General features: G+C 42.0%; 1 protein-coding gene across 1 annotated transcript in view; it reads right to left on the minus strand.

Moving 5' to 3' along the window:
- Positions 1-700: 700 nt before the first annotated feature.
- USP31 (ubiquitin specific peptidase 31) overlaps positions 701-27,314 on the minus strand; it is a 71,486-nt gene continuing 44,872 nt past the window's right edge. Inside the window, exons 8-16 of the mRNA XM_037140469.2 lie at positions 24,784-24,895; positions 24,110-24,204; positions 22,918-22,995; positions 22,236-22,365; positions 16,405-16,524; positions 13,922-14,147; positions 11,174-11,332; positions 9,552-9,704; positions 701-7,504 (exon numbers count right to left, since the gene is read on the minus strand). Of these exons, the coding sequence (XP_036996364.2) occupies positions 5,940-7,504; positions 9,552-9,704; positions 11,174-11,332; positions 13,922-14,147; positions 16,405-16,524; positions 22,236-22,365; positions 22,918-22,995; positions 24,110-24,204; positions 24,784-24,895 (2,638 nt within the window). The 3' untranslated portion in view covers positions 701-5,939. The remainder of the gene's footprint in view (positions 7,505-9,551; positions 9,705-11,173; positions 11,333-13,921; positions 14,148-16,404; positions 16,525-22,235; positions 22,366-22,917; positions 22,996-24,109; positions 24,205-24,783; positions 24,896-27,314) is intronic.

Consider the following 27,314-nt stretch of genomic DNA (forward strand, 5'->3'; position numbering starts at 1 on the left):
ATCAGAAGGCCCAAGAAGAGCCTCAGCAGGTGGAAACATGTAACCACCTTCCCCTTGGGCATCATGACCTCACACCAGTTGAGTAGCACCTACTATGAAACATAATTTTATGTTATATTTTCTCCACTGCCACTCTCTTTGCCCTGGAGGCCTTTCTAAAGGAGCACTGCAACTTGGATGTTTCCTTGTTATCTTTATGCCTTGAAATGTTAAAACAGCAGGTAAGTTGTCTCTTTTTTCTGTAGGCAACATAATGCTCAGTGCAATGAACCTGAGAAGCACAACAGATTGTTTTGAAGATGTAGTGCATTCAGCTCACCAATTAACACTAAAAATTTCACTGGCCTCTACCAGTAACGCATATGGCCGAATTTTTGAATGAATATTATTATTTTTAATTACATGAAAATACCAGCAAGAGTTACAAAAAAAATGATTCCAGATAAAATTTCAATATACTTCCTGAAACTACATTCCAAGTAGAAAATGAGCTAAAAAGGAAATTCAGAGGCAGTCTAGGGTTTATTACTATAATTACTACAAAAAAATCATTATATAAAAAGCAGCAACAGGTTTTCCTAGGCCACAGAAGGCTCACTTCAACATTTTCTAGCTCAGAGTGACTTCCCTATCCCCACTCCACCCCCAAGCCTGGCCCTGCTGCGACTCCAGGAATACTCTACCTGCCCCCCCCCACCACAGACTAGAGCACCAATTCCCACCAGACTGGCAAGTGCTGGGACACTTACCAAATGCTCCAAACTCCCAAATTGGGCCTCCAATCAGAAAATCCCCCAGAATTCAAAAAGGAGGTTGATATCAGTTTTCAATGTTTTTTTTTCTTTCTTCTCCATCACACACAGAGGAATCTGTCACTCCCAAGAGATTCTTGCCCTATTTCTCAGCAGTGCTCAATTCTGACAGCACACCAGAATCACGAGAAGCTTTAACACATGTGGTCTTTCCTGGGACCTAGCCCTATGCTCATTACATGAAAAGCCTGCGAGTGGGAGGGACCTAGGTATTTTTAAAAGTTTCCTAGACAAGACTCTTAAATGTTGGGTAACAATCTCAGACAAGTCATTCAGAAGAAGCTTCACAGAATCTTGGGGACAGTCTTGTTGAGATATGAAAAAGCCTCCCAAGTCCATTACAGATCTCATTTCTCCCCAAAATGGGCAACACTGGATTAAAATGAATGTGAGATAGATCTAGAAACTAATTCATCCTACGATGCCACCATAAATCCCACAAGTTTAGTCTTCATGTGACTAGTGGCTGGGGAACTCAAAACTTTCCAAAATAGCTCCATGTCTCTACAAAAGCATTTAAAAAGTGTTAATACTATTAGAAGCCATGTTCTCTCCTTGTGACTATGTGATAGGACCTTAGAAGATATAAAAAAATTTAAATCTATGAAAAATGGCAAGTTACTTTTAGAACATTTCTATATAGTATATAAACCAGCATGTTCAACATACTCAGCTCCATTCCTGTAAGTTACTTATTTTACAGCCTCACCAATTAAAAAAAATTGGCCAAGAGAAACATGCGCAAAGCAAAACAAGAAACCACATTCCTGCTCCTCTATACTAATTATTAAACCACATTTAATAAATTACAAATTCAAAATTGGAGTTCCATAATCTAAGTTGCCTTTAAAAACATATTATTTAGTGTAGTGGATATTGTTTATTAGCTGCTTTGCATAGGAAGAGCATGCTTTCTGGGTTAGATGGAGGCCATGCAATTGCCCTCATTACTTGGGGAAGAAATGACTGGTCACGCTCAAAGGCAGCTGTAAAACACACACTCTGGGAGCTGACCAAATTAACTACCCACTAGGATTTCCCCCAAAATAGTCATCAGGTTTACCAATAATGCACCCTTTAAAGACAGCCTGCACAAGCACAGCTAACTTTTGTGTTTATGTTAGAACATCGGCACTGGTTAGTTAGCAAATAAAGTTCAATTACCTCACAAAATATGTGTTTTATTGAAATTATACTAATGATTTGCTAGCTATCTCAAAATTTCAACCAGAAACACTAATTATCTTTGCATACAATAATTATAACAATCTCCATAGAAAACAGTATCTTCAGCTGTTCAGTAATTGTCACAATGGAATTGACATCAGATGTCAATATATTTTAAAAACATGTTTATTTGAAATAAATAAGCTTTGTTCACAGCTCTTCTCTGCTCCATTTTCCTGAAGGCTAACACTATTTTCCTTTACATGTTGTTTCTATGATTTTTATAATAGTTATTTTAGAGGGATGGCAATTTTTCTTTCAACCCCACCCCTTCAAAAAAAAAAAAAACACAAAAAACCCCCACATCAATCTCATACCAACATGGATGAGAAAATTCTAATGAGAACTGACTTCATCAAGGATTTTCTACCCCTAAGTAATAGAAATAGCTCAGTCTGAAAGTGGATGTGGAGGAAAATGTCTCCAGAGATGAAGAAGGGCACTTTTGGTTTCTAGAACATACTTGTTCAGGAGGACCAGCAGCCTTGGCTAATTCACCAGAATCTGCTTGCTCTTTTGTTCAAGAGGACTCCATTCAGGACATCACCGGCACCCCCGTCCACCAGCTGTGCTCCCAGGGGTCCTCAGCCAAGGCAATTCTGAAGCTTGCAACTAGCCTGCACAAGCACAGCAGGCCCTCCATGAATGTTCGCAGAATGAACAAATGAATAATGAAAGAATGATTACACAGATAGTTGCAATACTTTACCCCAACCATACTACTGGTCCAGTTAGGCTGCTTTTAGGGAGAGAAAATACAAAAGGGGTGGGAGATGGTCTTGACATAAAGTGAACTTAACAGTTCCCCTGTGCTTCCACATTAGATAGAGGATTACAAAGGCAAGGCACAGGGCTGTTTTAAGGAATGATATAGCCTCAGTTCACTGGATGTTTACCAGAGAAGAAATCAAGAATAAGACTTTTTTTAAAAAAACAGGCAAACTTTACAGATGCAGCTCCATGGTTGGTGATTATTCTATGCTGACTCAACAATGAATGCTCAATCAGCCCACCTGGCTGTCAATCAGACACCCAGGCCCACCATCCTCAGCAGGTGATTTTTAACCGCAAACACATGTTTACCCATTGCACCAAACATTGTCGAGAAAATAAAACAAAACAAACATCAAGTCCCTAACCTATCAAAGAAATGAACTGAACCAAGTAACAATTTCCTGTATTTTATACCTCAAACAGCACCTCCAAACTTCTAGGCAAATATCCTCAGTGGCTTAAAGGTTGTACCTGGTAGTTAGGGATAAATATTTTCACACCTAAGCACAGAAATGTAATATCATAAACATGCCTAGACAATGACCCAGTACTTCCTGATTTTTTCCATTGAAATATGAAACAAGGACTCAACTCCATAGACATACGATTTATAGATACTAATATTTTATTTCTAGATCTCAAAAAAATCAAAGGACTTTGTAGTTGTTTTAGGACTCTAAACCACATGGAAAATCCATTCTTGAAACACTCAAGAATAAAAATATTTACCACTGTTAAAATTAAACTACTTTCTATTAATGCTTAACTGATTACAGCCTCCCAACAGTTAATAAAACCATTTATGTAGCCAAATTATAATTCTAAGACTTTGCAGAGCTGCAGATAGATTTCAAATGTGATTTGCCTGTGAAAGAAAGACGATAGGTTCAAATTAGACAAATATTGAATTCCTAATACTGATGACCCCATATTTGGTGCATCTTTTCCAGGAAATAAAAGTGATACATCCCTGGCTGTGTGCTCAGCTGGTTGAAGCATCGTCCTGTACACTGAAAGGTTGCAGGTTTGAGCCCTGGTCAGGAAACATGGGAGGCAGCTGACTGATGTCTCTGTCTCTTTCTCTCTTTCTCAGATCAATAAATATATCCTTAGGTGAGGATTAAAACAATTTTTTTCTAATTAAAAAAAAAGTGATACAGGGAAACCAGCAGTGGCTACACACTGACTGGCTGCCAATGTGCCACAGGAAGCAACAGTAATACCACAGGCAGCTGGATACTGGAGGCCACACTACCACAAATGACAACAGTGCCACTTTGGAGAGCCACAGACACCTGGACAGTAAGACAGTGACGGGACTGAGTACAAGGGACAGACCTGTGTTCAGTCAATTTCATGGAGCAAAGCTTAAAAGGTGAGTCTTAACTATCACAGGAGTATAAAATTCCAGCTACCCTCAACATAAATAGCCTCCGAACTTGCAAGTTACCTAATGCTCAAATTAGCAGCAAAATAAACTTAAGTGACCTACTCAAAACATTTCCCAAAAGGTGTTCATGGGGGAAAAAAGGCAGTGCAGAATTTATAGCAGTGCATGTGTATGTGTCTAGTTACCTCATGCACAGCAGTGCTGAAAAGAGTTTATAAATGCGTCTGTGTACCAGAAGTTGAGGAAGAACTTAAAGAGTCTATTTTTTTTAAGTTAGTATTTAAGAGCATATAAACAAAGCCTGCTGTACTTCATGGTAAAATGACAACTGCTATACAAACAAAATCAAAACCATGACTCTCTTGACATTTAGAAAAAAGAGGAAAAAACACCTAAAATTGCCAAGGTGCCTCCAGAAAGCTTGGAAAACCATGTGTCTCACTTATCTGTGAGATTTCTGTGAGGTTCTTTTTTTCTAACCAAGAAATGCAATTTGCATGGACAGTACCACACAGAACATGCTCCAATCCTGTCGAGTTCAGGATAAGAGATTAAATATTAAACAGAGAAGAAATAAATGAATTACTGAAAAACAGTCATACTGGGTTCGACAGGCAGGATCAGGAGTGTACATGTAATACTTTGTTACACATCACTTCAACCATCACTGACTTTGGGCCTTCTGCAACTTCTTTCCTCTCTATGACTTAGTAAGACTTTGTGGAAATGTGGACATGAGCACAGGGTGGGCATGGAGCTTCCAATTTCTAACAGAAAAACAACAATAGAGGAGGAAGATGGTACAGCTTCACCCAGTTAAGAATCCACTCCTCCCACCCCCAGGAATCTTTCAAAAGTGTTAACTGCTCTACTCCATTTCAAAATCCCAACAACTCACTAACAAATTTAGAATGAAAAAAAATGTAACTATTAGTGACTGGCTTTATAGATATCCAATTTGACATCTTGGGACATATTCCAAGTCAACACTGCCTAAGGTACACACATCTTTGCAGATATGAAAGTAGTGAAAAACCACTTCTACTTCTAAAAATTTCCATGTGTGGCAGTGGGAGAAATGACAGTCATGGACAGGCCACCTTCCTCTTTAATGCTTTTAATCCTCTTTAATGGATACACATCCATCCTAGTCTAGCTGAGTATATACCTGAGAAACATTAGTGTTAAAATATTGCCCTTTACAAAGACTGGTAAATGGGGCCAAAGTGCAGAAAACAAGTTTTCTCTTGGTTTGTTTCACTGTTAGTGTCACAGTTTTTAGAACTCCTGGTGTCACATAACAATCCACAGTAAAAACAAATCCTGCTCACTTGAAACCCAAGTCAAATAATTCATCCTTGGACAGAGCACAGTAACAATAGTTTAACTGGTTCACAGGTTCAAAACCCTAGTGTCCAACAAGTCATCAGAGTTCTCTAGAAAGAAGTATGTACAACTGGTAAAGGGACAGTCCAGGTTATCATCTATATTTCCAGTTAGCTCACTATTGATACTTTGCCTATGGCTGTTATTTGGTTCAATGGCAGAATAAGGCGACACTTTTAACAATTTGCAATTGAATTCTGCACACACACATACTCACACACACACAAGCACACACATCAGGCACCTGACCCAAAAAATACAAAACAAAAGCATAGAGGGCTTTGGTGGGAGAAAAGGGGTTCTAAATAAATAAACATCTTTACAGGGAAAACACAGAGAGTGCAGCAATGTCACTGAGGTTTCTGGGAAGGCCGTGCAGAGGCTGGCATGCTCGACGGGAACTTCTGGGAGGGCTTCTCAGTGGGCTGCCTGCCACCAGGAGACGAGGCTGCTCCAGAGTCTAGCTGGGAAGACTTCGATTTGCGACTGGATAACAGGGAATGTCTAGCAGAAGCAAGGTCCTTGGAGATAAGCTGCTCTTTTCCAACTGAACTGGCATTTGGCTGCTGGGAACCTGGAGGCTGGTGCCCTTTCTCTGCCTTGTCATCCCCAGCATTCTTACAGACCGATTTGACAGAGCTACCACCTGCCTTCTTAGAAAGCAAGGTCGTCTTGCCAAGGTCAGTGGATCGCCGGGTTTCCTTCTGTCTCAAGGCTGACTTGAAGAAGGAGAGCCCCTTTTCATCCGACTTGCTATCCCTCTTCAGAGCAGCCTTCGTGGTTGTGCTGGGGGAGCGCAGGCTAGCCATAGAGGAGCTCCTGACATGCTTCCCGTCCCCCTGGCCCTCCCCTGCCCTGGCCTGGCTCACCCGAGGAGAGCTGGGTTTGGAGCTACAGGTAACACTGGCTCGGTCAGAAACCAGGCTTTGTCTGGAGCCCTCCCTACTTAAGCTTCTATCTGAAGTCCTGCACTTCCCAGGTGGGAAGGGGCCCCTGGTGGCAGGACCCAAGGCCTTTTTGGCAGGTATGGAGGAAGTGTTGTAAGAGAGGGAAGAAGATGACTTCAGCTTCTGTGGTGAATGAGAGGCCGAGTCCTGAGCTCTGGGGGAAGACTCCTTTCTGGGATGGGCAGGGGCTGGGGAGGAATGCCGTCCACTGGCCCTGGAAGAATCTGCTTTGCTTCGGGAGCATGAGGGCCTTACAGGATCTTTTATAGGAACAGGAGAAGATGGGGAAGTACTTGACAGAGATGATTCCTGGCTTGTCAAGGCTGATCTCCCCTTCTGCAAGCTTTTATCTGGCTCAGAAGCACCTTTGGAGCTGGGGGAGCTCTTGGTTGTGCTCTCTGGTTTCTTTGTGAGGGAGCCTGGGTAGCTTGGGGGTTTCACCTCTTTGACAGGAGAGCTGTCTACGGAATCACTCTGATCCACATAAGCTATCTGGTTATTGTTATCAAATGGATCAGAGATGGGAGCCAAGTGAGCCCCTTGTGCTAAGTTTTTGCTCTGTGCATCTACAACACCAGAGTTCAATTTGCAGGCATCTGATTCATCTTTGAACACACCTTCCATTATAGCAAGAGGGGCCCGGCCCACAGCTTTGTGCTCCCACTGACTGGGACCATTGCTTGGTTCCTGGTAACTGCTAGAAAGGTTCCTCAAGCTACCAAAGCAAGAGATGGAGACCTTGTCATCCACTGCCTCCCCAATCTTCTCTAAGGTGGAGGCAGAGTTGTGAATTGGAGAGTCCCCTGAGAACCGGGAAGGAGAGTTGGAGCGCATCTGCAGCTTAGCCGACAGGGACCAAGAAGGTCTAATGCAATTTTCATTGACGGCCAAGGGGCTGGTGACAGAAGACCTGGATGACAAGCTCTGACGCTGGACACTCCTCACGAATGGTCGTGTTGAGAAACCTCCTGAATACAGCAAAGAGAGTATCATTAAGGTACAAAGAAAAAAAACATCCCAGTACCATCTAAAGATGAAAGAAGGGAAGTCTCGTAGAATGAAAGAAATATGACCCTCAGAACCAGTGTATCTGCAGTCAAGGAGTAGAGCTTTAAGATTTCAACTTTTCTGAGCCCAATTCTCTTACCTACGAAATAGGGACATTCTAACCTGGGGATCAGCAAACTCTCTCTACCTTCTTGCTCTGTACCAGGGGTCAGCATACTTTTCCTGTACAGGCCCAGATAGTAAATATTTTAGGCTCTGTGGGTCACTATCATATGAAAGCAGCCATTGGTGACACATAAACGAATAGACATGGTTCTGTACCAACAAAATCTTAATTTAAATGAAGGCAGGGACTATATTTGTCCTGTGGGCTGCAGTTTGCTGACCCCTGTTGAAACTCACAGGTCTACAATGAGATTTAAATAAAATCTTAAAAAGTCCTGTGGCACTCCACAGATGCTCAATAAATGTGAGCTACTGGTCAAGCTTCTTCAACTTACTAAGGACATATGTGGCTCACAGGAAGGAAATCTTTGCCCAAAATGACACAACTAATTAAGAGACAGAGCTAATACCAGAGCCACAGCTGCTAGTCCCACACCCAGTGCCACATGCAGGTTGACCTGTAACTGTTGACTACGAAAACAGATCCATGCGAAGGACTAAAGAGACAATATACTCCTACCCTGAGTGACTTAAAACTTATAAAAATAGTCATAATTAGAACAATATAATGTCAATGCTAAGTGACTTAAAACTTCCAAAGAAAATATTCTAAATTAAATTCTGTACATATTTGCTACTGTAGCTGCAGAATCTGTAAAAGTTTGTCTGGAGAAGATCCTAGGAGACATGCCCCGTCCTCTGGGCACCACCAGTACTACTGGAAGATAATGACCCCTAAGAGGGTATCGATTTTCCAATCACACTGGTTAAAAAACAGATCAGGACAAACCACATCTATGCTTACTGTTAAAATGAAAATGAATGCGAAGTTTAGAGGCTGCGTTGGAAATAATCTCTGCTTAAGCAAATAAAGATTCACTGATCAAACTGTCATATGTTAGGAGCTGGAAAGGAGCTTAGTTATAATAGCCCAACACTCTTATTTTACAAAGAGGGAAGGAACAAGCCAGAATCAGCAGAGCTGATGCTGCAAGGCAGATCTCCTAGCCTGTCATGCTTCTCTCAGCCTCCTGCCTTTTTTCTCCATTTTATATCCTCAGAATTATCCATCACCACTCGAAGTAGATAACAGCTAGTGAAATGCTGGCTACAGAATGAGGCTTTTTGGAAGGTGAGTCACTGTTCTCATTACAGAAGCTGAGCTCATTCTCTTCTTTTCCAGCTCTTGGAGCACTGGCAGCCTGACCACTCCCACACCAACTGGAGCCCTGTTGGAACTAAGGGCCATATTGCCACTACTCAAGCAGCAGGGGAAGGTAAAATAAGAGTTCAATTTTTATAAGATTTCCAGTTTTCATATTGTGCCTATCTTCAGAATTCCCCAAAACTACCTCTGTGGAGAGGCAACAGTTTTTGTTTCAGACATTTCTGAACCAAAAAAGAACATGCCACAGGTTCCTCCCAGGGACACAGCGTGGCGGGAAGGTGAGAAGCTGAGCAGGTCAGGAAGCTCTCTGCCAGGCCTGCGTGGTGACTCATCATCAGGTGGCCTTGGGGAAATCACAACTGCACTGAGTCCCCTTACTGCTACTTTGAAGATTTTAAAAAACACTTTGAAACAAATGTATTCATTATTGTACAGAGTTAAGTAGGGCTCCAGCCTATACTCCTTCCAAGTTGAAAATGATAAAAGAGAAGAAAAATGTCCTAGGTCAGAGGGGAAAAGCAAATGCCCTGTTTATATCAAATTTTACGGATTATCTTAACATCTTGCAGCCCTGCCCCACAACCTTCTTGGGACTTGGCTCCTAAACATGACAGACCCTGTGTTGTGTCTGTGAGTTGTCATCTTGGAAGTCTGTCATCAAAACCCACACTCACCATCATCTTCACTCCTTTCTCCAGTCATCTCCACAGACTCAGACAGTGAGGCCAGGGAGGTGCGCCTGGAGGAAGCTGCAGAGGTCGCGCTGGCTGGCTTGCTCCCCGGGAGCCGGCTCACCCAGTGCTCACACAGGGAAGAACTTGTGGAGCCTGCAGAGAAGTGAAGGGGTGGCCAGGTCAGGCTGGGACCCTCGGCTGCCCTGCAGGGCACACCCTCACAAAGGTGCTGCTGCCTGAGATGGAGGCAGCTGGTATCCCCACTGCCAGGTCAACACAAATTCCCAGATCCCAGCGTGCCTGCTCAAACAGCCCCTGCTAAGACGAAAAGGAAGGAGAGCAGACTCCAGCACACATCTGTAGTAATAAAATGCAAGTATAGGGACAGATACTTTAGAATGCAAAATCCAGTATTAGGGCTGACAATAGAACACAATATAGACAATCGCTCATAGTCATTCCTTCTATAAGTATTTATTAAGCACTACACACCAGGCAATGTTCTAAATATTTGCCATAATATGTCTGAAACACAGGAAAGAGAGCAGTACCCTGTAATTTCTTTAGACTGTTTGTTGAATTTTAAAATTATTTTCACAATATTACTATACAAACACACGAACATAAGTCTTAATGTCAATCTGTGTTCCGTTTGTCTCAGGGATGCTTAAACAATTGAGAACAAGAGCAGCATGACTATCTCAAGTAGCCCTCAAGAGATGTCATTTCTGAACACATCCCAGACTCTGGGAAGCATTAAGGACATGCCTTAGAGCACTGGGGTTCCTACTTTCTGTTAACAAAGTGAGCAGCAGACAGATGGGTGCACTGGGAGGGGTTCTGACTCCAACTTGGGTCTCGCAAGCCTCAAGGGCAGCAGAGGTCAATGTTCCCCAACCTGACCACATTCCCACACCCCAGTCCAGTCATAGTCTTTTAAACTCAAACCCTGCACTAAGAAATACACACCCCTTGTTTAGATTATGTGTGGCTGCACCCACATTGTGTGGGAATTGATTCCTGAATTTATCAAAACAATAGACTAGACCCCATCAAGCCAAACCCAAGTCCCATAATATTATCATAGTTTTCAACTCTTCCCCTAACAGAATAGGCCAATCTTACAGGGGGTGGGGGAGGACCTATTTCTAATTGTGCTTTACATTTCACAAAAGGCTTTAAAGCATATTTGCCTAATCTGATGCATACAACAAGCCCAGGTGGCAGGCAGTGTTATTACATCAGGATTACAGATGATAAATATGTGCCTTAGATGGAACGTGCCCCAAGGTAACCCAACCAAAATGTGCCAAAGCCAAGTCTCTATTCTATTTCCACACCCGTTTCCTCTACTTTCAGAGTAGAGTGCCATGCCGCTTTTTAGCTCATTTACCCCACAAAAGAACCACACGGGTGCTACGCCACCTCCCTATAAACTATCCTGGTTCACAGCTGCTTGCACACACCATCCCCATTTCCTTAACTGCAATCATTTGGGTTTCCAGATTAAATGCAAATGTATGGATTAATCTGATCAAACTGACAGATGCATGAGACCTTCTGGAGAACTTCTCTGGACCATTAATGACAACCTGTTCTGAGAAAAAATGGATCAGCCTTACCTGCCACTGAGCTGTTAGCCGACCATGACGGTATTGCTGTCCGTCTCTGGTAGAAAAGGATGTAAGCCGTCTGTGTGCAAACCTCATCTTCTGACAGCTGCTGCACATCACTGTCATCAAAGCAATACCAGAGACCATCCACAGAGTTCTTACAGTAGGCTGCCAAAAAGAGTCACCGTCAGCATTGAGGATGGCTGCACCAGCCGGTCCACTCTACACACAGTGACCGTTTCTTTGCCTCATGTAATTAATTCAAGACCTCTTTAAAGCTGCATGTAGTAGCACAGAAAGCAGTGAAAAATCCAAATCCTATACTACACTCAGGTAAATGCTTCAAGAAATTTCATATGGATAAAATTATTGTTAATGCTAAGAAACACAATATATTTATTTATTTAAACCACTGGGTCTCAACCAGGGACAATTCTACATCCAGGGGACATTTGGAAAAGTCTGGAGACATTTTGATTGTCACAACCTGGGGGTGAGGATGCTGTTGGCATCTAACAGGCAGAGGCCAGTGATGCTGTTAAATACCCTGCAGTGCCCAAGATAGGCTTTCACAGCAAAGGACCATCCTGCCAAGCTGTCCATACTGCCAGGGTAGAGAGGCCCTGATTTAAGCACACTGTAACTGTTACTGTTTATCAGCAATAGAATATAATAGAACTAGAAATAATGAAATTAATAACAGCAGCAGCTAACATTTGTTTAGCACTTATTATGTGCCAAACTAGGCACTTAATCCTATGAGATCTGTTCTGTGATGATACCCATTTTAGATCATGCTATTGGTGAAGGGCAGGGCCCAGCTCATCTCAGAATTATCTAGTCCCCTACCCAAACCTGCTTCCCTCAGAGCTACCAACAATGAACAATGCCCCCTGGAAGTCTCCTGGCAAATGGAGAACATTTGAGCTCATGATTGCATGCAGTCTTCTCTCCAGTTCTAATTCTAAGCCCAAGATAGAAAATAAAGAGCATTCAAGCACCAGCGAGAATGGACAACTTAGTATTCATGAAGCCATGTCATCCTATAAGGATATATCAAGGGGTGTGATATGCTTGATCCAGAAAAGTACATTCTTATCACACTGTCAAAAATATCCATTTACTGGGATGGGAATAAAGGAAAGGAGTTCTAGAATAGTTAGATGACTGCTAGAAATGACTCAGTATGGCCCCCCAGGCTAGGGCACACAAGGTACTAAGAGGAGGCAGCAGAATTGACTTCCTCCACAGGCCATAACCACTTTCGCAAACATAGATCCCTAAAGGATGAAGGGGACCAATGCAAGGAAACGCTCCACCAGACAGGTCCAGAAAAGAGGAGTGGAGTAAGAATCTGTGAATGTAGGGAAGGAAGTCATGTGCAGCTTAGACTCGCTGGAACCAGAGGAGAGAGAAATGAGCTATAAGCAGCAAATGGGGCCAGTGAGATGGCAGTAGTTTGGTCAGTGGCTGCTATTCTGGAGTGGAAGTGGGACTGTAAGGGGACACACCCAAGAGAAGGTGCCAGAGAAACCTTGCACTAGCTTCCATAGGTCTCCCTTCAGATGGTCTGTCCCCAGTCACAGTGCATAAAGTTTGGAAAAGAAGGAACATGGTAACTCATTAATATGTAAATGATGTACTTACAAAATAACTGTATTTGCTTTTCTTTCTAGCACCAGTACTGAGGTGTTGTCTATACCAGTGCTATTTAAAATTGTGGTTTACAATTAAGAAAAACATTTGAAAAATTTTACAGCAATCTGATACTGCCATAATTTAAATTGTATTTTTGCAAAAGTATTGGTTTATGAAGGACTGGAAATTTTCAAAAAGAAAGACAGGTTCTTCAGCACAGAAAATTTGAGAAGCACTGTTTTAGAATCCTTACATAAGTCAGCCATACACATAACATGTAATTATAGGAAAATAAAGACATCACAATAAACATTCCAAATGAAAACTTACACACAAGGTGTCTGTAATTCAACAATGTTAAGGTATTAAAAGCGTTCTCTAATGTAAGACTTTAATCATTTTATTTACCAGACAAGCACAGTATGGCCTCAGCATGGGAAAGGGGAAAGGATGCGGAAACTATCTAAGCTCCTCCTAAGATAAAAGAGCTCTGGACATGGACGATGGTGACGAATGCATAAAGACGTGATTGTACTTAATGACACTGAACCATCTATCTACTAAGAAGGGTTAAATGGTACATTTTGTTATGTGCACTTTACCACAACTTAAAACTGTAACTAGTGGTTATTTTTGGTGCTAAGCCTGTGGATGATGATACTGCTCTCCCTCTCTCTAGTTTCTAAGATGAAAAAAATAAATGTAACCTTAATACAAAAACAAAGAAAAAATCCTTCCAAGCCAAGTTAGACACTATAAAAGTACTTCACGGTCACTCCAAAACAGGAAGAAGCTAGAAGGTCAAGGAAGTAGACTGAAACCCTAAATAAGGAGTGCAGGTGAGGTGAACACAGTGAGTCCTCGGGGAAGCAGACGGTGCTATCTGCACACACCACTTCCCAATCGGCCAGACCGCCACTGATGGTCCAGCTCAGAAAAAGAAGGAAGAAGTTCCACTTGTCTGCTCTTGACAAAGATCCAAAGGATGAAAACTGCCCTCATAGTTGGCACACTGCCTACTGTAAAGGACAGTGAGGCTCTAAGGCAAAGTGACCCTGTCACAAGCAAACATGCCTGAAGGAATCGTCCACACAGACACCGGTCTCTCGCACTGCAGACCTGTGTAGTGCCCCCCTTGCATGGTGCCATGATGATTGCACACAGCATACAGGTCATAGATGTAGTCCTCAGGGTCCCTCCCGAGTCCATAAGGTCGTCGCCATGGAGACCAATGGGATGGCAAACTCCAGCTGCTCTGGCTTCTCTTAACCACATGAGGCGTCATGTCCAGGCCAGTCAAGGGGAACTTGACCATGTTCTGAAGTTTCATGCGCCTGTCTCCTTCCTGTCACAAGAAGAAAAACAAGTGCTGGTGATATTTTCATGCAAACAGATGGTGAATAGGTTTAGCATGGAAAGTAGGCTCTAGCAGCTGAAAAGGCTTTAGTTAACCTGTCTGATGTTTCCCAAGTTACATACAAAACAAGGAAAACTAACTGTTTGAACTACCTAGAGGAACAGGTTTTAAGATCACTAAAAGTATAACCAGCAATGACCTATATATAACAGGTAATGAGCCTTCCAGAGTCTCCATTTCTTTACCTGATAAGGGATTTTAAGGTTTTTTGACTTGCAAACTGACAATTTCAGGGGGTTCCTCCTGATACCTCTGTCACAGAGGCACCAAAGTAATGGAGTAGTAACATACAAGGAAGACAAAGCACAGTGCCTAGCATAGAACAGCTAGTCAGTGAGCAGTGCCCTTTTCTTATCCACCCTCTCCAGCAATGACATGAAAAGTTAACACTGATTTAGCTTAATATATTCATTCAGTTGACAGTCTTGGGTAAACTGTATTTTCCCTAGGTCCATAGGAAAATCCTGTGAAATCAAACCATCAGTTGAATTATTTACTGAATGTTTCCTGTGTCTATGGGAGCTTAAAAAAATTAATGGGGAATAAATAATGGCTACCCCAAGGAGACATGGATCCATTAGAGAAGAAATTTTCTCATAAGAGAAAAGGAGGATGGGTCCTAGATGGTGAGGAGGGTTAGGCTAAAGAACCTGGACTTAGTTCTTAGTCAAAGAAGACTAAGGCTTTAAGAAAGTGATTTCATCAGAGTTGTGGGTGAAGAACTGTGTAAGTAGTGCATAAAAGATGACAGAAAAAGTCATCTAGGTTAAGAAATCAGTTAAAAGACACAGCAATTGCAACCAGCTGGAAAGTACCATAAGTCTGGACTGGCAGGGTGACAGCAAGAATGGGGAGAAGGGGACACATACAGAAGGCAATGAAGAAGCACAACGGAGCAGAAGAGGTGACTGCCTGGACAAGAAAGAAGAGTCAAAGATAACCTTGCAGTTTTAGTCTGGGGTGTTGGAAGGGTAATGATATGCTTTCAAAAGAAACAGAAAGCAAAGGAAATTCGTCTGCATGTGTGGAAGGAGAAGAGAAGGCTGGGGTCCCAGTCCTCAATCACCTACCCACCTGCACATCCCAAATGGAGTTTGAAGTTGGGACATGCAGCTGGACCCCAAACCTCTGTGTGAATGCCCCAGCCCTAGAACCATGTGTGTGTGACCCTTGACACCTCTGCTTCATCAGCAAGTCCTAAGCACCTCTTAAATGCATTCAGGTCTTTCTATCTCCTCTGCCACAACCTTGGTCCAAGCCATTAGCATCCTTCCCCCACCCTGGATGACTGCAATAGCTGCCTTCAGATCTCCTGTCTTCATTCTTGTGCCTTCTAATTCTTTATACTGAAGCCAGAATGTTCTCTTCAAAAACACAAGTTTATTGATGTTGCTTCTCAGCTTAAACCATTATCAGACTTCCACTCTGCCTGCGGGGTCTGTACAGTGACCAGTCCCTGACCACTTTACCCACCTCAGCTTACACCGTTCTCCCCATACTCTGGCACTCCAGCCACACTGGCTGCTGCCAGCCTCATGCAGAAGCCATTCTTCCTTGGGCAGCAGGGTTTTGCACACCTGCTCCCACTAAATGCCTACCCCAATCTCTGATATAAAACTTCTGAAAGCCAGGCCTCAGAGATCCCCCCTACCATTTACCTCCCAGTTATCCTTCTTACCATGGGGAGTCCTGGAACATCCTAACCTTAGGGAACTGATAGCCATTTTGAAAAAACTGACTCATATAGCAATATAACTCAAAGCAGATTTTCTTTGTACATACTTCTGACTCATTTCCCCAACTGTACAACTACTGTTTAAGAACAGAATGACACCCATTATTATTTTAGGGAGAAATAATTCTACCTGTCCCCAGAAAGAAGCGCTACTCTTTTTTTTTAAGCCAAAGTACACTCACCAAAATTTAAGCACACTATTTACAAATTTAAAGTGAATGCTCAAGAAAAAGTTAAATATCCACAGTATGAACTAAAATGTGTAGGATTTAAAGGGTCATAGAACACACCAGTTTTGCTTGGAAAGAACAAAGGATGACCCCCAAAAGGATGACCCCCCAAAAGGGGCAGACTGTGTCTGTAACACACCGAGACAGGTGCGTGGCATCAAACAGGGACACCAGAGAACCCCCACAAAGCCCACAAAGGGGTCATGGCCTCTGTCCTTACCTGTCGAAACCTCTTCAGGTGTATGATGAGCACATCAGGCAGGGTCCAGAGGCTCAAAGTGATGCTCCCCTGCTGCAGCTGCTTGCAGTGTGGGCAGCGCCAGGCATCATCAGGGGCCAGCTGAAAACAAGGAGTGCAACTGCTTTAAGCTCCTTAGGTAAGCAAGGCTTTCTGACAGATGGTAGCTGGACTCACTTCTTGGCCAGGACCTGGTTGGTACAACTCAGAATCTCTCTGAAAACTACATATGATGAAACTCAGTGGAAAAACATCACCAAAAGTGGCACCCAAACATTTGCTGCATAGATTATCTGTCAAAAAGGAACGATATATTAGGTAAACACTGTCTAAAGGATATGACTCTGAAGCACCTCAAGCTCATCAGCATGCACCCAAACTCATCACCTTTCCATCATACAGTCAGTCCCCTTGCTCCTCCTGTCCTATCTCAGCAAACACCACAACCACCCACCAAAGGCAGATCATGGGGGTCATCCCAAACCTGCAAACCCTTCCCTCTTCTTCCTGTTCCACATCCACTCAAACTTACTCTCTCTCTGCCATCTCTCATCCCTGTTACCTCCTCTCTACCCCAATTAATACCACCTGAATTCAAAGTCCTCACTCATTCTTTTATCTGGACTTCTCTAACACCCTAACTGTTCTCTCTCCCTAGCACTGAATCACTCCAAACAATCCTGACCTCCTGCTATCAACACAATCTTTGTAAATGTCACTCTGGGCCTCACTCACATCTACACATGTCATCTCTGCAGACCAAGGATTCAGGATGGGGACATCTTAGTTTACGGGTGTCAATAGGTGAGAGATTTTTAAATCTGCTCTGGAAATCAGAAGCTGCACCAGATCTGGGACCACATCACAGTGAACTAAGCAAGGCCATGGGAATGGAAGGCCATGCCTGCTGAGATGGAACAGAAAGAAGGCAAGAGGAAATTGTGGGAATGCCTATTTTAAGGGAAACAGAAAAAGTTCAGAAACCACCAGAGCCTGAGGATGCAGTCAGAAAACCAGGGAAATTGGGGAAAAACAGTAAAGACAGAAGGCTGTCCGTACCAACCCTGCAGAGAGGTCAAGTGTAGACTGAGAAATTCAGAGAACAGAGTAAGGATTGCAAGTCAGACAGACAACAGAAAACCATGGAAACAATAACGGTAAAGTCAGGCAGAAGAGAGGAGGAAGAAGACTGGCATGAGATTTGAAAGGGAGCAGAACTGAGGGAGTTTTTTTCAAGACAGGAGACCCAATCATGATTGCAGGAGGACAAAAGTTTGGGTGGGTGAAAGTGAATCAGAAAGTTAGACTGGAAGGGACCTAAACTGTCATCTGGTAAGTTCACATCTGTGTGACATTAACAGTCTGCATGCATAGCCCTCCAGCCTAGTGCTTGCAGTAAAGGAACAAGTTGTTGTTTTTTTAGTATCTGATACATTAACAAACAATACTTCAGTAAGATAAACTAAGAATGGCGTAATGTCTAGGAACTACGACAGTCTCTAAAACACCTGTTTTACTCCTATACTCATAGTTGTAAACTGCTACAGGTAGCTCTTCAACCTGCATATAGGACTGAGCATCGCTGGTCTAGCTAACTGCCTACCACACAAAGCAGGGCCAGCTCAGAAGGAAGCTGTTCCATTTTCAGACAATTCAGTTAAAAGAAAGGATCATTTTCCCTGTAATTTCCAATCTTCAAGTTCTGCTTTTCAGATAAAATTAAGTCCAACCCTTCCTCCACAGGATGATCCTGGAAATTCCTGAGTTCTTCAGGCTCTTTTGTTAAAATAGATTCAGCCACGTCATGATTTGCAGATGCACCATACCTATCCATTCTCTCTGGTTGTGCTCAGTTTGCCAGTGTCTTAACAGGGAACATTTAAGGGAATGAAAAGAGCAGTGCCATCACCATCTGTGTTCTGGACAACTTCTAAAGCATCCTTAGACAGCTGATGCCCACACAACACTACTGATCAATAACTAAACTTGCAGACAACCAACCCCAAAGTTACTGTCACACAGCCTACTCTGCCAGCGAAATCGTACCTTCTCCTCTCCAGTATTTGTACTGTTGTTTTTGGGCCTAATGACTGAACTCTCCAGGTAACACTCACTCACTAATTCATTCATTCATTCATTCATTCCAGTATATACTTACTGAAAACTTTCTATGTGCCAGGCACCATGGGAGATACTTAAAATTATTCAAAGACCAACACAGTCTCTTCTCTCTTTCCTTTACCAACTGTGCTCCAGTCAAACTATCTTCATTTCTGTTTTTCAACCATGCTACGTTCCTTCCTACCCCGTGACCTTCCTTTATGTCTTTGCTTATCCCCAGTAGACTGTAAAGAGGCTGAGGGCAGAAACATCATCTGCCTTGGTCCCTGCCAAATCCACAGGATGTAGTGCAGTACCCAGCACACAGCATACACTCAGTAAATATTTACTGAATAAATGAATCCCTATTAAAATGTATCTTTTAAAAAAATTTTCTTTTTAGAGAGGGAAGGGGAAGAAGAAAGAGAGAAAGAGAAACATTACTGTGTGGTTGCCTCTTGAGTGCCCCCTACCAGGGACCTGGCCTATAACAGGCACGTACCCCGACTGAGAATCGAACCAACGACCCTTTGGTTGGCAGGCTACCATTCAATCCACTGAGCCACACCACCCAGGGCTCTATTAAAATGTATCTTGCTAGCTTGAACTCATCCCTCTAAATCAGTGAGATATTCTATAGAATACCAGTGTTCTCATCTAGTAGGTCTGCTCACCTCTAAGCTTTGTGTCATTCTCAAACATCTCCCAAATCAACTCGAAACAAAAACAGAACTCAATAGGATAAGGTGCTGTACAGAGCAAGCAATCAACAAGTTTCAAAGCCTACTACTTTATATAAGCCACAGACTGAAAAAATATGTCCTATGAAAATTATTAAAAGAACTAGCTATGAACTTGGAGGGAGAAAAGACTCAGTGAGAAGAAGAAAAACATTTCAAATATTTAAAGGACAAATTATTTGTCCTCAACTGTTCTTAATGAACTCAAGAGAGAGAACGCCTGGTAGGTTGTTGTAACCTAAGGATGTATGTCACATTGACTTCAGCCTCCATCAGAGATATCCGAAGAGGAAATGATGAGTCTCCTAAGTAAGCAAATGCCTTGTAGCAGTGGCTGAACAATCACCTATTTGAAATTAAGTAGAACCCAACCATTAGAAAAAAGGATCTTTAAGGTCCTCTCTGACCCTGAAATTGTGTAATTCCCTATGTACTTAGAGTGAACAGTAACAATCAGTAGTCAAAATTCTGATCCTAAACATCAACTCCAGACAAACTCCAAGTATTCTAGTCAAGGTTTCTCAAGGTGCATAAACCTTGAGAGGCTTAAAAAATACACAGGCCTGAGCCACGGCACAGAGACTTGTTTATCCATCTGTCTGTCCACCCTTTTTTTTAAATATATTTTATTAATTATGCCATTACAGTTGTTCTATTTCCCCCTTCATTCCCCTCCACCCTGCACACCCCCTCCCCCACCATTCCTCCCCTTTAGTTTATGACCACGTGTCTCAAGTTCTTTAGATTCTATATTTCCCATACTATTCTTGCCCTCCCCCTATCTATTTTCTACCTACCATCTATGCTACTTATTTTCTCTACCTTCTACACCCTTCTCCGCCTCCCACTCCCCTGTTGCTAAACCTCCTTGAGATTTTCATTTCTATGTTTCCACTCCTGATCTAGCTGTCCTTTTAGTTTGCTTTCGTTTTAGGTGTGGTTGTTAATAACTGTGAGTTTGCTGTCCTTTCACTGTTCATCTTTTTTATCTTCTTTTTCTTAGATAAGTCCCTTTAACATTTCATATATTAAGGGCTTGGTAATGATGAACTCCTTGAATTTGATCTTATCTGAGAAGCACTTTATCTGCCCTTCCATTCTAAGTGAAAGTTTTGCTGGATAGAGTAATCTTGGTTGTAGGTCTTTGGATTTCATGACTTGGAATACTTCTTTCCAGCCCCTTCTTGTCCGTAGGGTCTCTTTTGAGAAATCAGCTGACAGTCTGATAGGAACTCCTTTGTAGGTGACGTCCCCTTAGCTCTTGCTGCTTCTAGTATTCTCTCCTTCATTTTAATCTTGGCTAATATAATTATGATGTGCCTTGGTGTGTTCCTTCTTGGGTCCAACTTCTTTGGGACTCTCTCTGAGCTTCCTGGATTTCCTGGAAATCTATTTCCTTTGCCAGGTGGGGAAAATTCTCCTTTATTATTTGTTCAAATAAGTTTTCCACTGGTGGCTGTTCCTTTCCCCCTTCTGGTACCCCTATAATTTGGATGTTGGAGCATTTAAAGATGTCCTGGAGGTTCCTAAGTCTCTTCTCATTTTTTTGAATTCTTATTTCTTCCTATTTTCCTGTTTGGCCATTATTTTCTTTCTTCTGGTTCACTCCCTTGATTTGAGTCCCAGTTTCCTCTTCATCACCACTGGTTTCCTGTGCAATTCCCTTAATTTCAATTAGTTTAGCCTTCATATGTTCCTCTAATTTGTGACTAAAATCAACCAGTTCTGTGAGCATCCTGATCACCAGTGTTTTGAACTGTGCATCTGAAAGTTTTGCTATTTCTTCGTCACTTAGATTTATGGGCTCTGGGGCTTTGAGATCTTCTTGAGCCATTTTTGGTCTGTTCAGGCCCGTTAATTATGAGGAGCGGAGTCTTAGGTGTTTACCAGGGCGGGGCTGCCAAGGTTGGTGGGTTGTGAGGCTGTATGTGGGGGCAGGGTCAGAGCAAGGAAATGGCGGCCCCCTCTGCTGCCTCTTGCTGCTGGGGCCTGCTCGGTCTGGTCATCTCACCGCCCACTCTCTTGTTGGTCTATCTGTGCACAAATGCAGGACCACAGTCAACCCGCCGCCCTGCACCCTCGCTGGGTACGCCAGTCACTCACTGGGTCGCTCACTAGGCGCTCACTGGGTCGGCCCATTGGAACCCCATGCCTGGGATCCGCGCACCTGAGTCCATCTGACTGAGTTTTCCTGTGTAACCCCGCTCCGCCAGCTGCTGGCTTCGCCCCTCTTATCTGTCAGGCTGAAGAATTTGTTGTTATCAGACTTCCGAAAAGTTAAATTTTCTGTGTTCTGGCTGCGTTTTCTGTTGCTAATATTTTGTTGTCTCTCAACTTGGTTGTGGGAGAAAGCATGGCGTCTCCACCTATGCCTCCATCTTGGCGGAAGTCTCTGTTCATCCTTACATAGAAATATTTACTGAGTCCCTACTATCTGCAAAGCACTGTGCTAAGTGCTCCAAAGTGCACTGCCCAGTAGAACTTTCTGTCTATGGCTACACTGCCCAGTATGAGAGAAACATGTGCCTACTGAGCACTTGAAATATGGCTAATGCAACTAAGAAACTGAACTTCTAGTTTTATTTCATTATAATTAATTTAAATAGGTCCTGGCACCTATATTCTTAATACCAAAAAGTTGAGAATCACTGTTCTACTTACTAAGGAAAATGATTTAAAATTTGTACATTGAAACAAAAAAATCTTATCATTAACCACTGAAAGGAAAAAAATTAACTACAAAGGTTCACTCCTAGAGCATTTCAATTAACCAAGTTTTTCTAAAACTTTAAACAATTTTTTGTGAAATCCAACCCCCCGAAAAAAACCTAAGATACCCATTATGTGTACAGACCCTACATAAAAGCACAACTCCTGGGGAGTTTTCTGGGACATAATTTCTTTCTCCCCTTTCCCCTTGTCATGACTCCAACCCTACCACCACACCACCCAAGAAATGCTCCCAGCTGTTACCCGCTCCTCTTTGGTGTAGAGTTGGAAACACTGGGATAAAGTGCAAGTTTGAGGTTGATGATGATGCTCCCTTTGCAGACGGACACTTTCTGCATCAGGGATATATTCATCTTCAGTATTTACAAACAAACTATCATTGGGAAGAGAAAGCATTTATCAGAGAATATCTTAGAGAACAGACACAAAATACAATTACAGCTTTAGAGTGTAGATATAAATTCATAATCAAGAAGGTCAATGTGTAAGGAAGCAAGTTTCCATGTTCTAAACATGGAACACGGAAAATTCTTGAAAAATTCTCTATAAAGTTATTTTAAAGAAATAACTTTAAAGATATTTCTGGGACTGACCACATGCTAATTCATATATCCTTGCCCTTTGTAACTAAGGGCATGTATTTTGCATAACTTACTAGAATTAATGCAACTGTAATACAAATCAAAATAATTGGACCTACAATGAATATATGTATGAATATATATGAATACATATATAGCTTGTATCTTAGCAGCAAATGACAGAATGTATAGAAAAGAAATAATAAACTACTTAAATAAAGGATTAGCAACACATCTGGACACTTAAAGCTAAAGAGAAGAGAGATTTGGGTATCAACTAATTTAAATGATCAGTTATACTTTTAGACCAATGACTCTATAAACACTAAGTAAAAAATACTCACAAATCTTTTGTCTCCTTGTCCCATTCTACCACTAATTTCACATGAGCAGTGCCACCTGGTCCACAAGACTTTAATGCCCTATGGGACAGGGAAGGGGGTAAGGGAGGGAAGTCACATATTATTTTCTAAATAAAGGATTTTACTTAAATATGATCATCTAATCTGAAATCATATAATTTCTGAAAATCTTCATCATCCGTCCCCATCAGAAAGTTTCTAGACACCATTATAATAACCTCATATTTAATAAGCAGATTAAAATTGGACTGGAAAATTTTCCTTAAATTAAAATGTCCAGTACAGAAATAAAGAGAATGGAAGAAATTTAGAACCGTGTTATAAGATTGTCCACAGTCACTCTCAGATTCTTTTTTTTTTTAAGATTTTATCTATTTATCTTTATAGGGGAAGGGAAGGAGAGAGGGAGAGAAATATCAATGTATGGTTGCCTCTTGTGCGTCCCCTGCTGGGAACTGGCCTGCAACCCAGGCATGTGCCCTGACTGGGAATCGAACTACAATCGTCTAGTTTGCAGACTGCTCCCCTGCAGGCCAGTTTCCAGCAGGGGATGCACGAAAGGCAACCATTCATTGATGTTTCTTTCCCTCTCTCCTTCCCCTCTATAAATAAATAAATAAATAAAATCTTTTTTAAAATAAATAAATACATAAAGGTTTAGAGGAAAGATAGTATCAACATAAGCAAAGACACATGAAATAATGCATCCAAACACTCCTCAGTACTTTGACACTGCTGAAGGCTTAAGGTGGTGGGGAGAAGAGTGAGGCCTAACAGAGGGAAGTACTCAGGGTCCAAATTAAAACATGTCATGCACTGTGGAACAGGGGCTTTGTCTTTTATAACACAGGTTACCATGCAAGGATTTCAAAGAAGAAAGTGGTAGGCTTAGAATTTTACTTTGGGAAACATACATCTTGGTGAATATGCAAGTGTCATTAATCTGCAGCCCTACTATATATAGTATTTGCTTCATAACATGGGTACTCTAGGTTTTTCTGATTTCAAAAAGGATCCTATAACATATCATACCCTAATATGAATCAAAAGTAAAATAAGTACTTAATTTCTAAATGAGTCTAAAGAACTCACCACACCTGTGTGGAAATTTTACTACACATCACTACAGCACATGAGCACATGTGAAGTTCTAGAAGGTGATTATTTTTTTTACCTTTCTACTGTTGGGTGGCACAGTGGCTGCTCCTCCTGGGGCAGCAAGTATGTGATTCCCACCACACTGACCACACGCAAACTGAATGGACACACCTGCATCGAATGGGAAGGAGAATTAGGCTAGATTTCTCTTCAAGAGCATCTGTTTCACACTGGTTTCCAAAACAGGTTAAAGAGAGAGCAAACTGTTCTGCAAGATGCTCCTCCATAATGTTCTGTTAGGTTACTGAGCCACTCTCATACACTGTAAATGTGATTTACCCAAATGCAATTTATACATCAAATATGTTATACAAGACAGGTAATATTTGGCTTTACTGGAGCATTAATTTAAGTTTCCCTTGGACACTTTAACACTGTAATCCCAATTTTGAAAATATACAGAGAGATGTTCTGCAAAGTCTCTCCAAGCTGATCATGTGCTAAATGTTATTAGAAAAATCTTGGAAAGGGAAACCTTGCAGTGTTCGGCTTGCTTCATAAGTTGAGGTTTAAGTCCTCAGTCTTAAAAATATGAACACAGCTGATTCTTTTGCCCCAGGGCTTCTGAACACTCCAGCTCAGTGTCCACCTTCCCTAATGCAGAGGTCTGACTTCAAACTTCCCCGCAAGGGGTATTTCTTTACTGGGTACACACGCATGCTGGGCTGGAGCATCAGAATGTATACACACTTGAATGCACACTGTGGGCTTCAGGAAATACTTCATCTTCTCCAAGATCTCCTTTTGCAACAGGTCCCAGGCTACTGTCTTCTCCAAGTGCAGCACAAACGGCAGCCCAAACCTAACATACACATAAACACACCTCAGTCACCTTAAATTACAGCATTCCTTTAACAATGCAGTTCCTTATACACGACATTCCTACATGGAATCACTATATAATTGGTTTCAGGACTGTTCTCAAAATAAAACAAACGGGAAATTTAATAGTTACTCTTATCAGTGGATGAAAAAGTCAGAAGAGAAGCTGAGATATCTAAATGAAATTTAACAGCTCATACACCAAAATGGCTTCTGGGGGAGCATGATGCTAGGATATTAGGCAGCAAGAGGACAGGGTCAGTGAAGATGGTAAGGAAAGAAGAGGGCAGCAAACAGCACAGGTCAAACATACAAGGGGTTAATGCCAGAGGAGCAGACAGGACTAGAAGGTCCAGCAGGCAGGTGGCCATATTCTGATAATCTGACAAGAAGGAAGGCATTGGCAAGCAAGTGACACTGAAAGTTATCTCCTAGCCTCAGGAAGAAGCCACATGGCCCTTCCTGACAGTGTTGGAGAACTGAAGGCAGCGCCATGGTTCTCAGTATGGCTGCAGGCTGACATCACCAAGGGAGTATTAAACAAGGATGCCCAAGTGTAGCCCCCTGAGATCCTGTTGTAGTCATTCTGCTGGGTAGCTTGAATAGTGCGATTTCTTTAGAAGCTCCCTAGATGGTTCTAAAATGCAGCCAAGAACAACTGGCATGGCCTCACTCCCCCAAACCCTAGCCATTTAGACCTACTTACTTGCTGTGTGCCCTGGATGTGTCCTACTCACACACCCAGGTCTTTGTTCAGCCAATTCCTTCAGACTGGAGCAGTCTTCCCAGCATCCTGCTAGGCTAGGACCTACTCACCCGTGTCACAACCCAGTGGAGCTATCATTATGCAGAAAGCACCCTGCTGGTTTGTTCCCTGTGCTCTGCACCACAGCACTAACACTGCCTGATTATTCTTCTGCCTCCATCAGTGCACTGTGAGTTACTGAGAGCAGAAACTGTGATCTACATATCTTAGTAGCCCAAGCAGCAATGCCTAGAAAATGGTATGTGTTGGTGAGGAATGAATGAGGAATGAATGAATGAGGAATCAGATAAACCCTGACTTAAGCCCAAGGAGAGGTACTAAAATCACCAAGAAACCTCAGTCCAATTAAAAAAAAATAGTTTACTCACAGTGGCACTCAACAGTGATGTCAAGTAAGTTCCAAGCACATGTAAACTATGTCTTCACTTCTAAGAGACTAACATCCCTTCTGTTCTCTCCCTTAAACATGCCCAGCTCCCTCTAGGCTCAGTGTCTTTGTACTCAGTGTCCCCTCTTTATGGGATTCTGTTCCCCAGAAGCTCACACAGCTCACCCCCTCGCCTCACTCAGGCTCAGCTGCTGCCTCAAGAAAGCCCTCCCTCACCAAAGCAGTTTCATGTAGCGTCCTCCAGCCCCAGCACACTCTATCATCCCAGCCAGTTTTAAAATCTTCAAAGTGGAGTAACTGAAGTTAAATGTGTTACTTGTTTATAGCCACTCTGTCCTAATTAGGACATAAGTTCCATGAGAACCGCAGATCCTGTCTGTTTGCTGCCATAGCCCTAGTGTTTACAGCAATGCCCAACATACTGTAAACACTCAAGCATTTGTTAATGAATACATAAATATACAAATCAATACATTTTGCATGTATGTTATTTACCATCTTTTAAAAAGGAACCTATCAAAGCAACATTTTAAAAGGCTACTATAAATGCTACCCTAACAAATATTAGAACACAAAGTCCTTTTCCCCTAAAGTAGATTCACATCTTACTTGTTATTACTTAGGTTACATTACTAATATGATAAGGCTAATTTAAAAGGCTGTCTAAAACACCCACAAGTTATTATAGATGGAAAAAATCTGAGATTTCCAACCCCCAACTTCCTGGCTTATGCTTCTGAATTAAGAGTATACCACTGCTGAGACAGGAAATGCAGGAAGATCATGTGTACAGAGAGAAAGAATGAGCTCAGTTTGGAACATAACATTGAGGTGTACATACCATCTAAGTAGATTTGTTAAGAATTTTTTTAAAAGGTATTAAGAAAGCTGAATTTGGTGTGTAAGTCTGAGGCCCCAAAAGGAGCTTGAGCTGAAAATATAGATATGAAAGGAGCCTTTAAAAAACTACATAGGCTAGAAGGGCAATATCTGGAAACAGTCTAAGTGCCCATCAGCAGATGAGTGAATAAAAAAGATATGGTATTATACAATTACAAAATGGAATACACAGCCTTAAAAAAGAAGAAAATCTTACCTTTTGTAACAGCATGGATGGATCTGTAGGTTATTATGCTAAGTGAAATAAGCCAATCAGAGAAAGACAAATACCATATAACCTCATTTATATGTGGAATCTAAGGAACAAAATAAATGACTGAACAAAATAGAAATAGAGGCATGGAA

Source organism: Artibeus jamaicensis, unplaced genomic scaffold (genome assembly GCF_021234435.1).
Source record: "Artibeus jamaicensis isolate MK-2021 breed Jamaican fruit bat unplaced genomic scaffold, CSHL_Jam_final contig_700, whole genome shotgun sequence".
Classification (NCBI taxonomy): domain Eukaryota; kingdom Metazoa; phylum Chordata; class Mammalia; order Chiroptera; family Phyllostomidae; genus Artibeus; species Artibeus jamaicensis.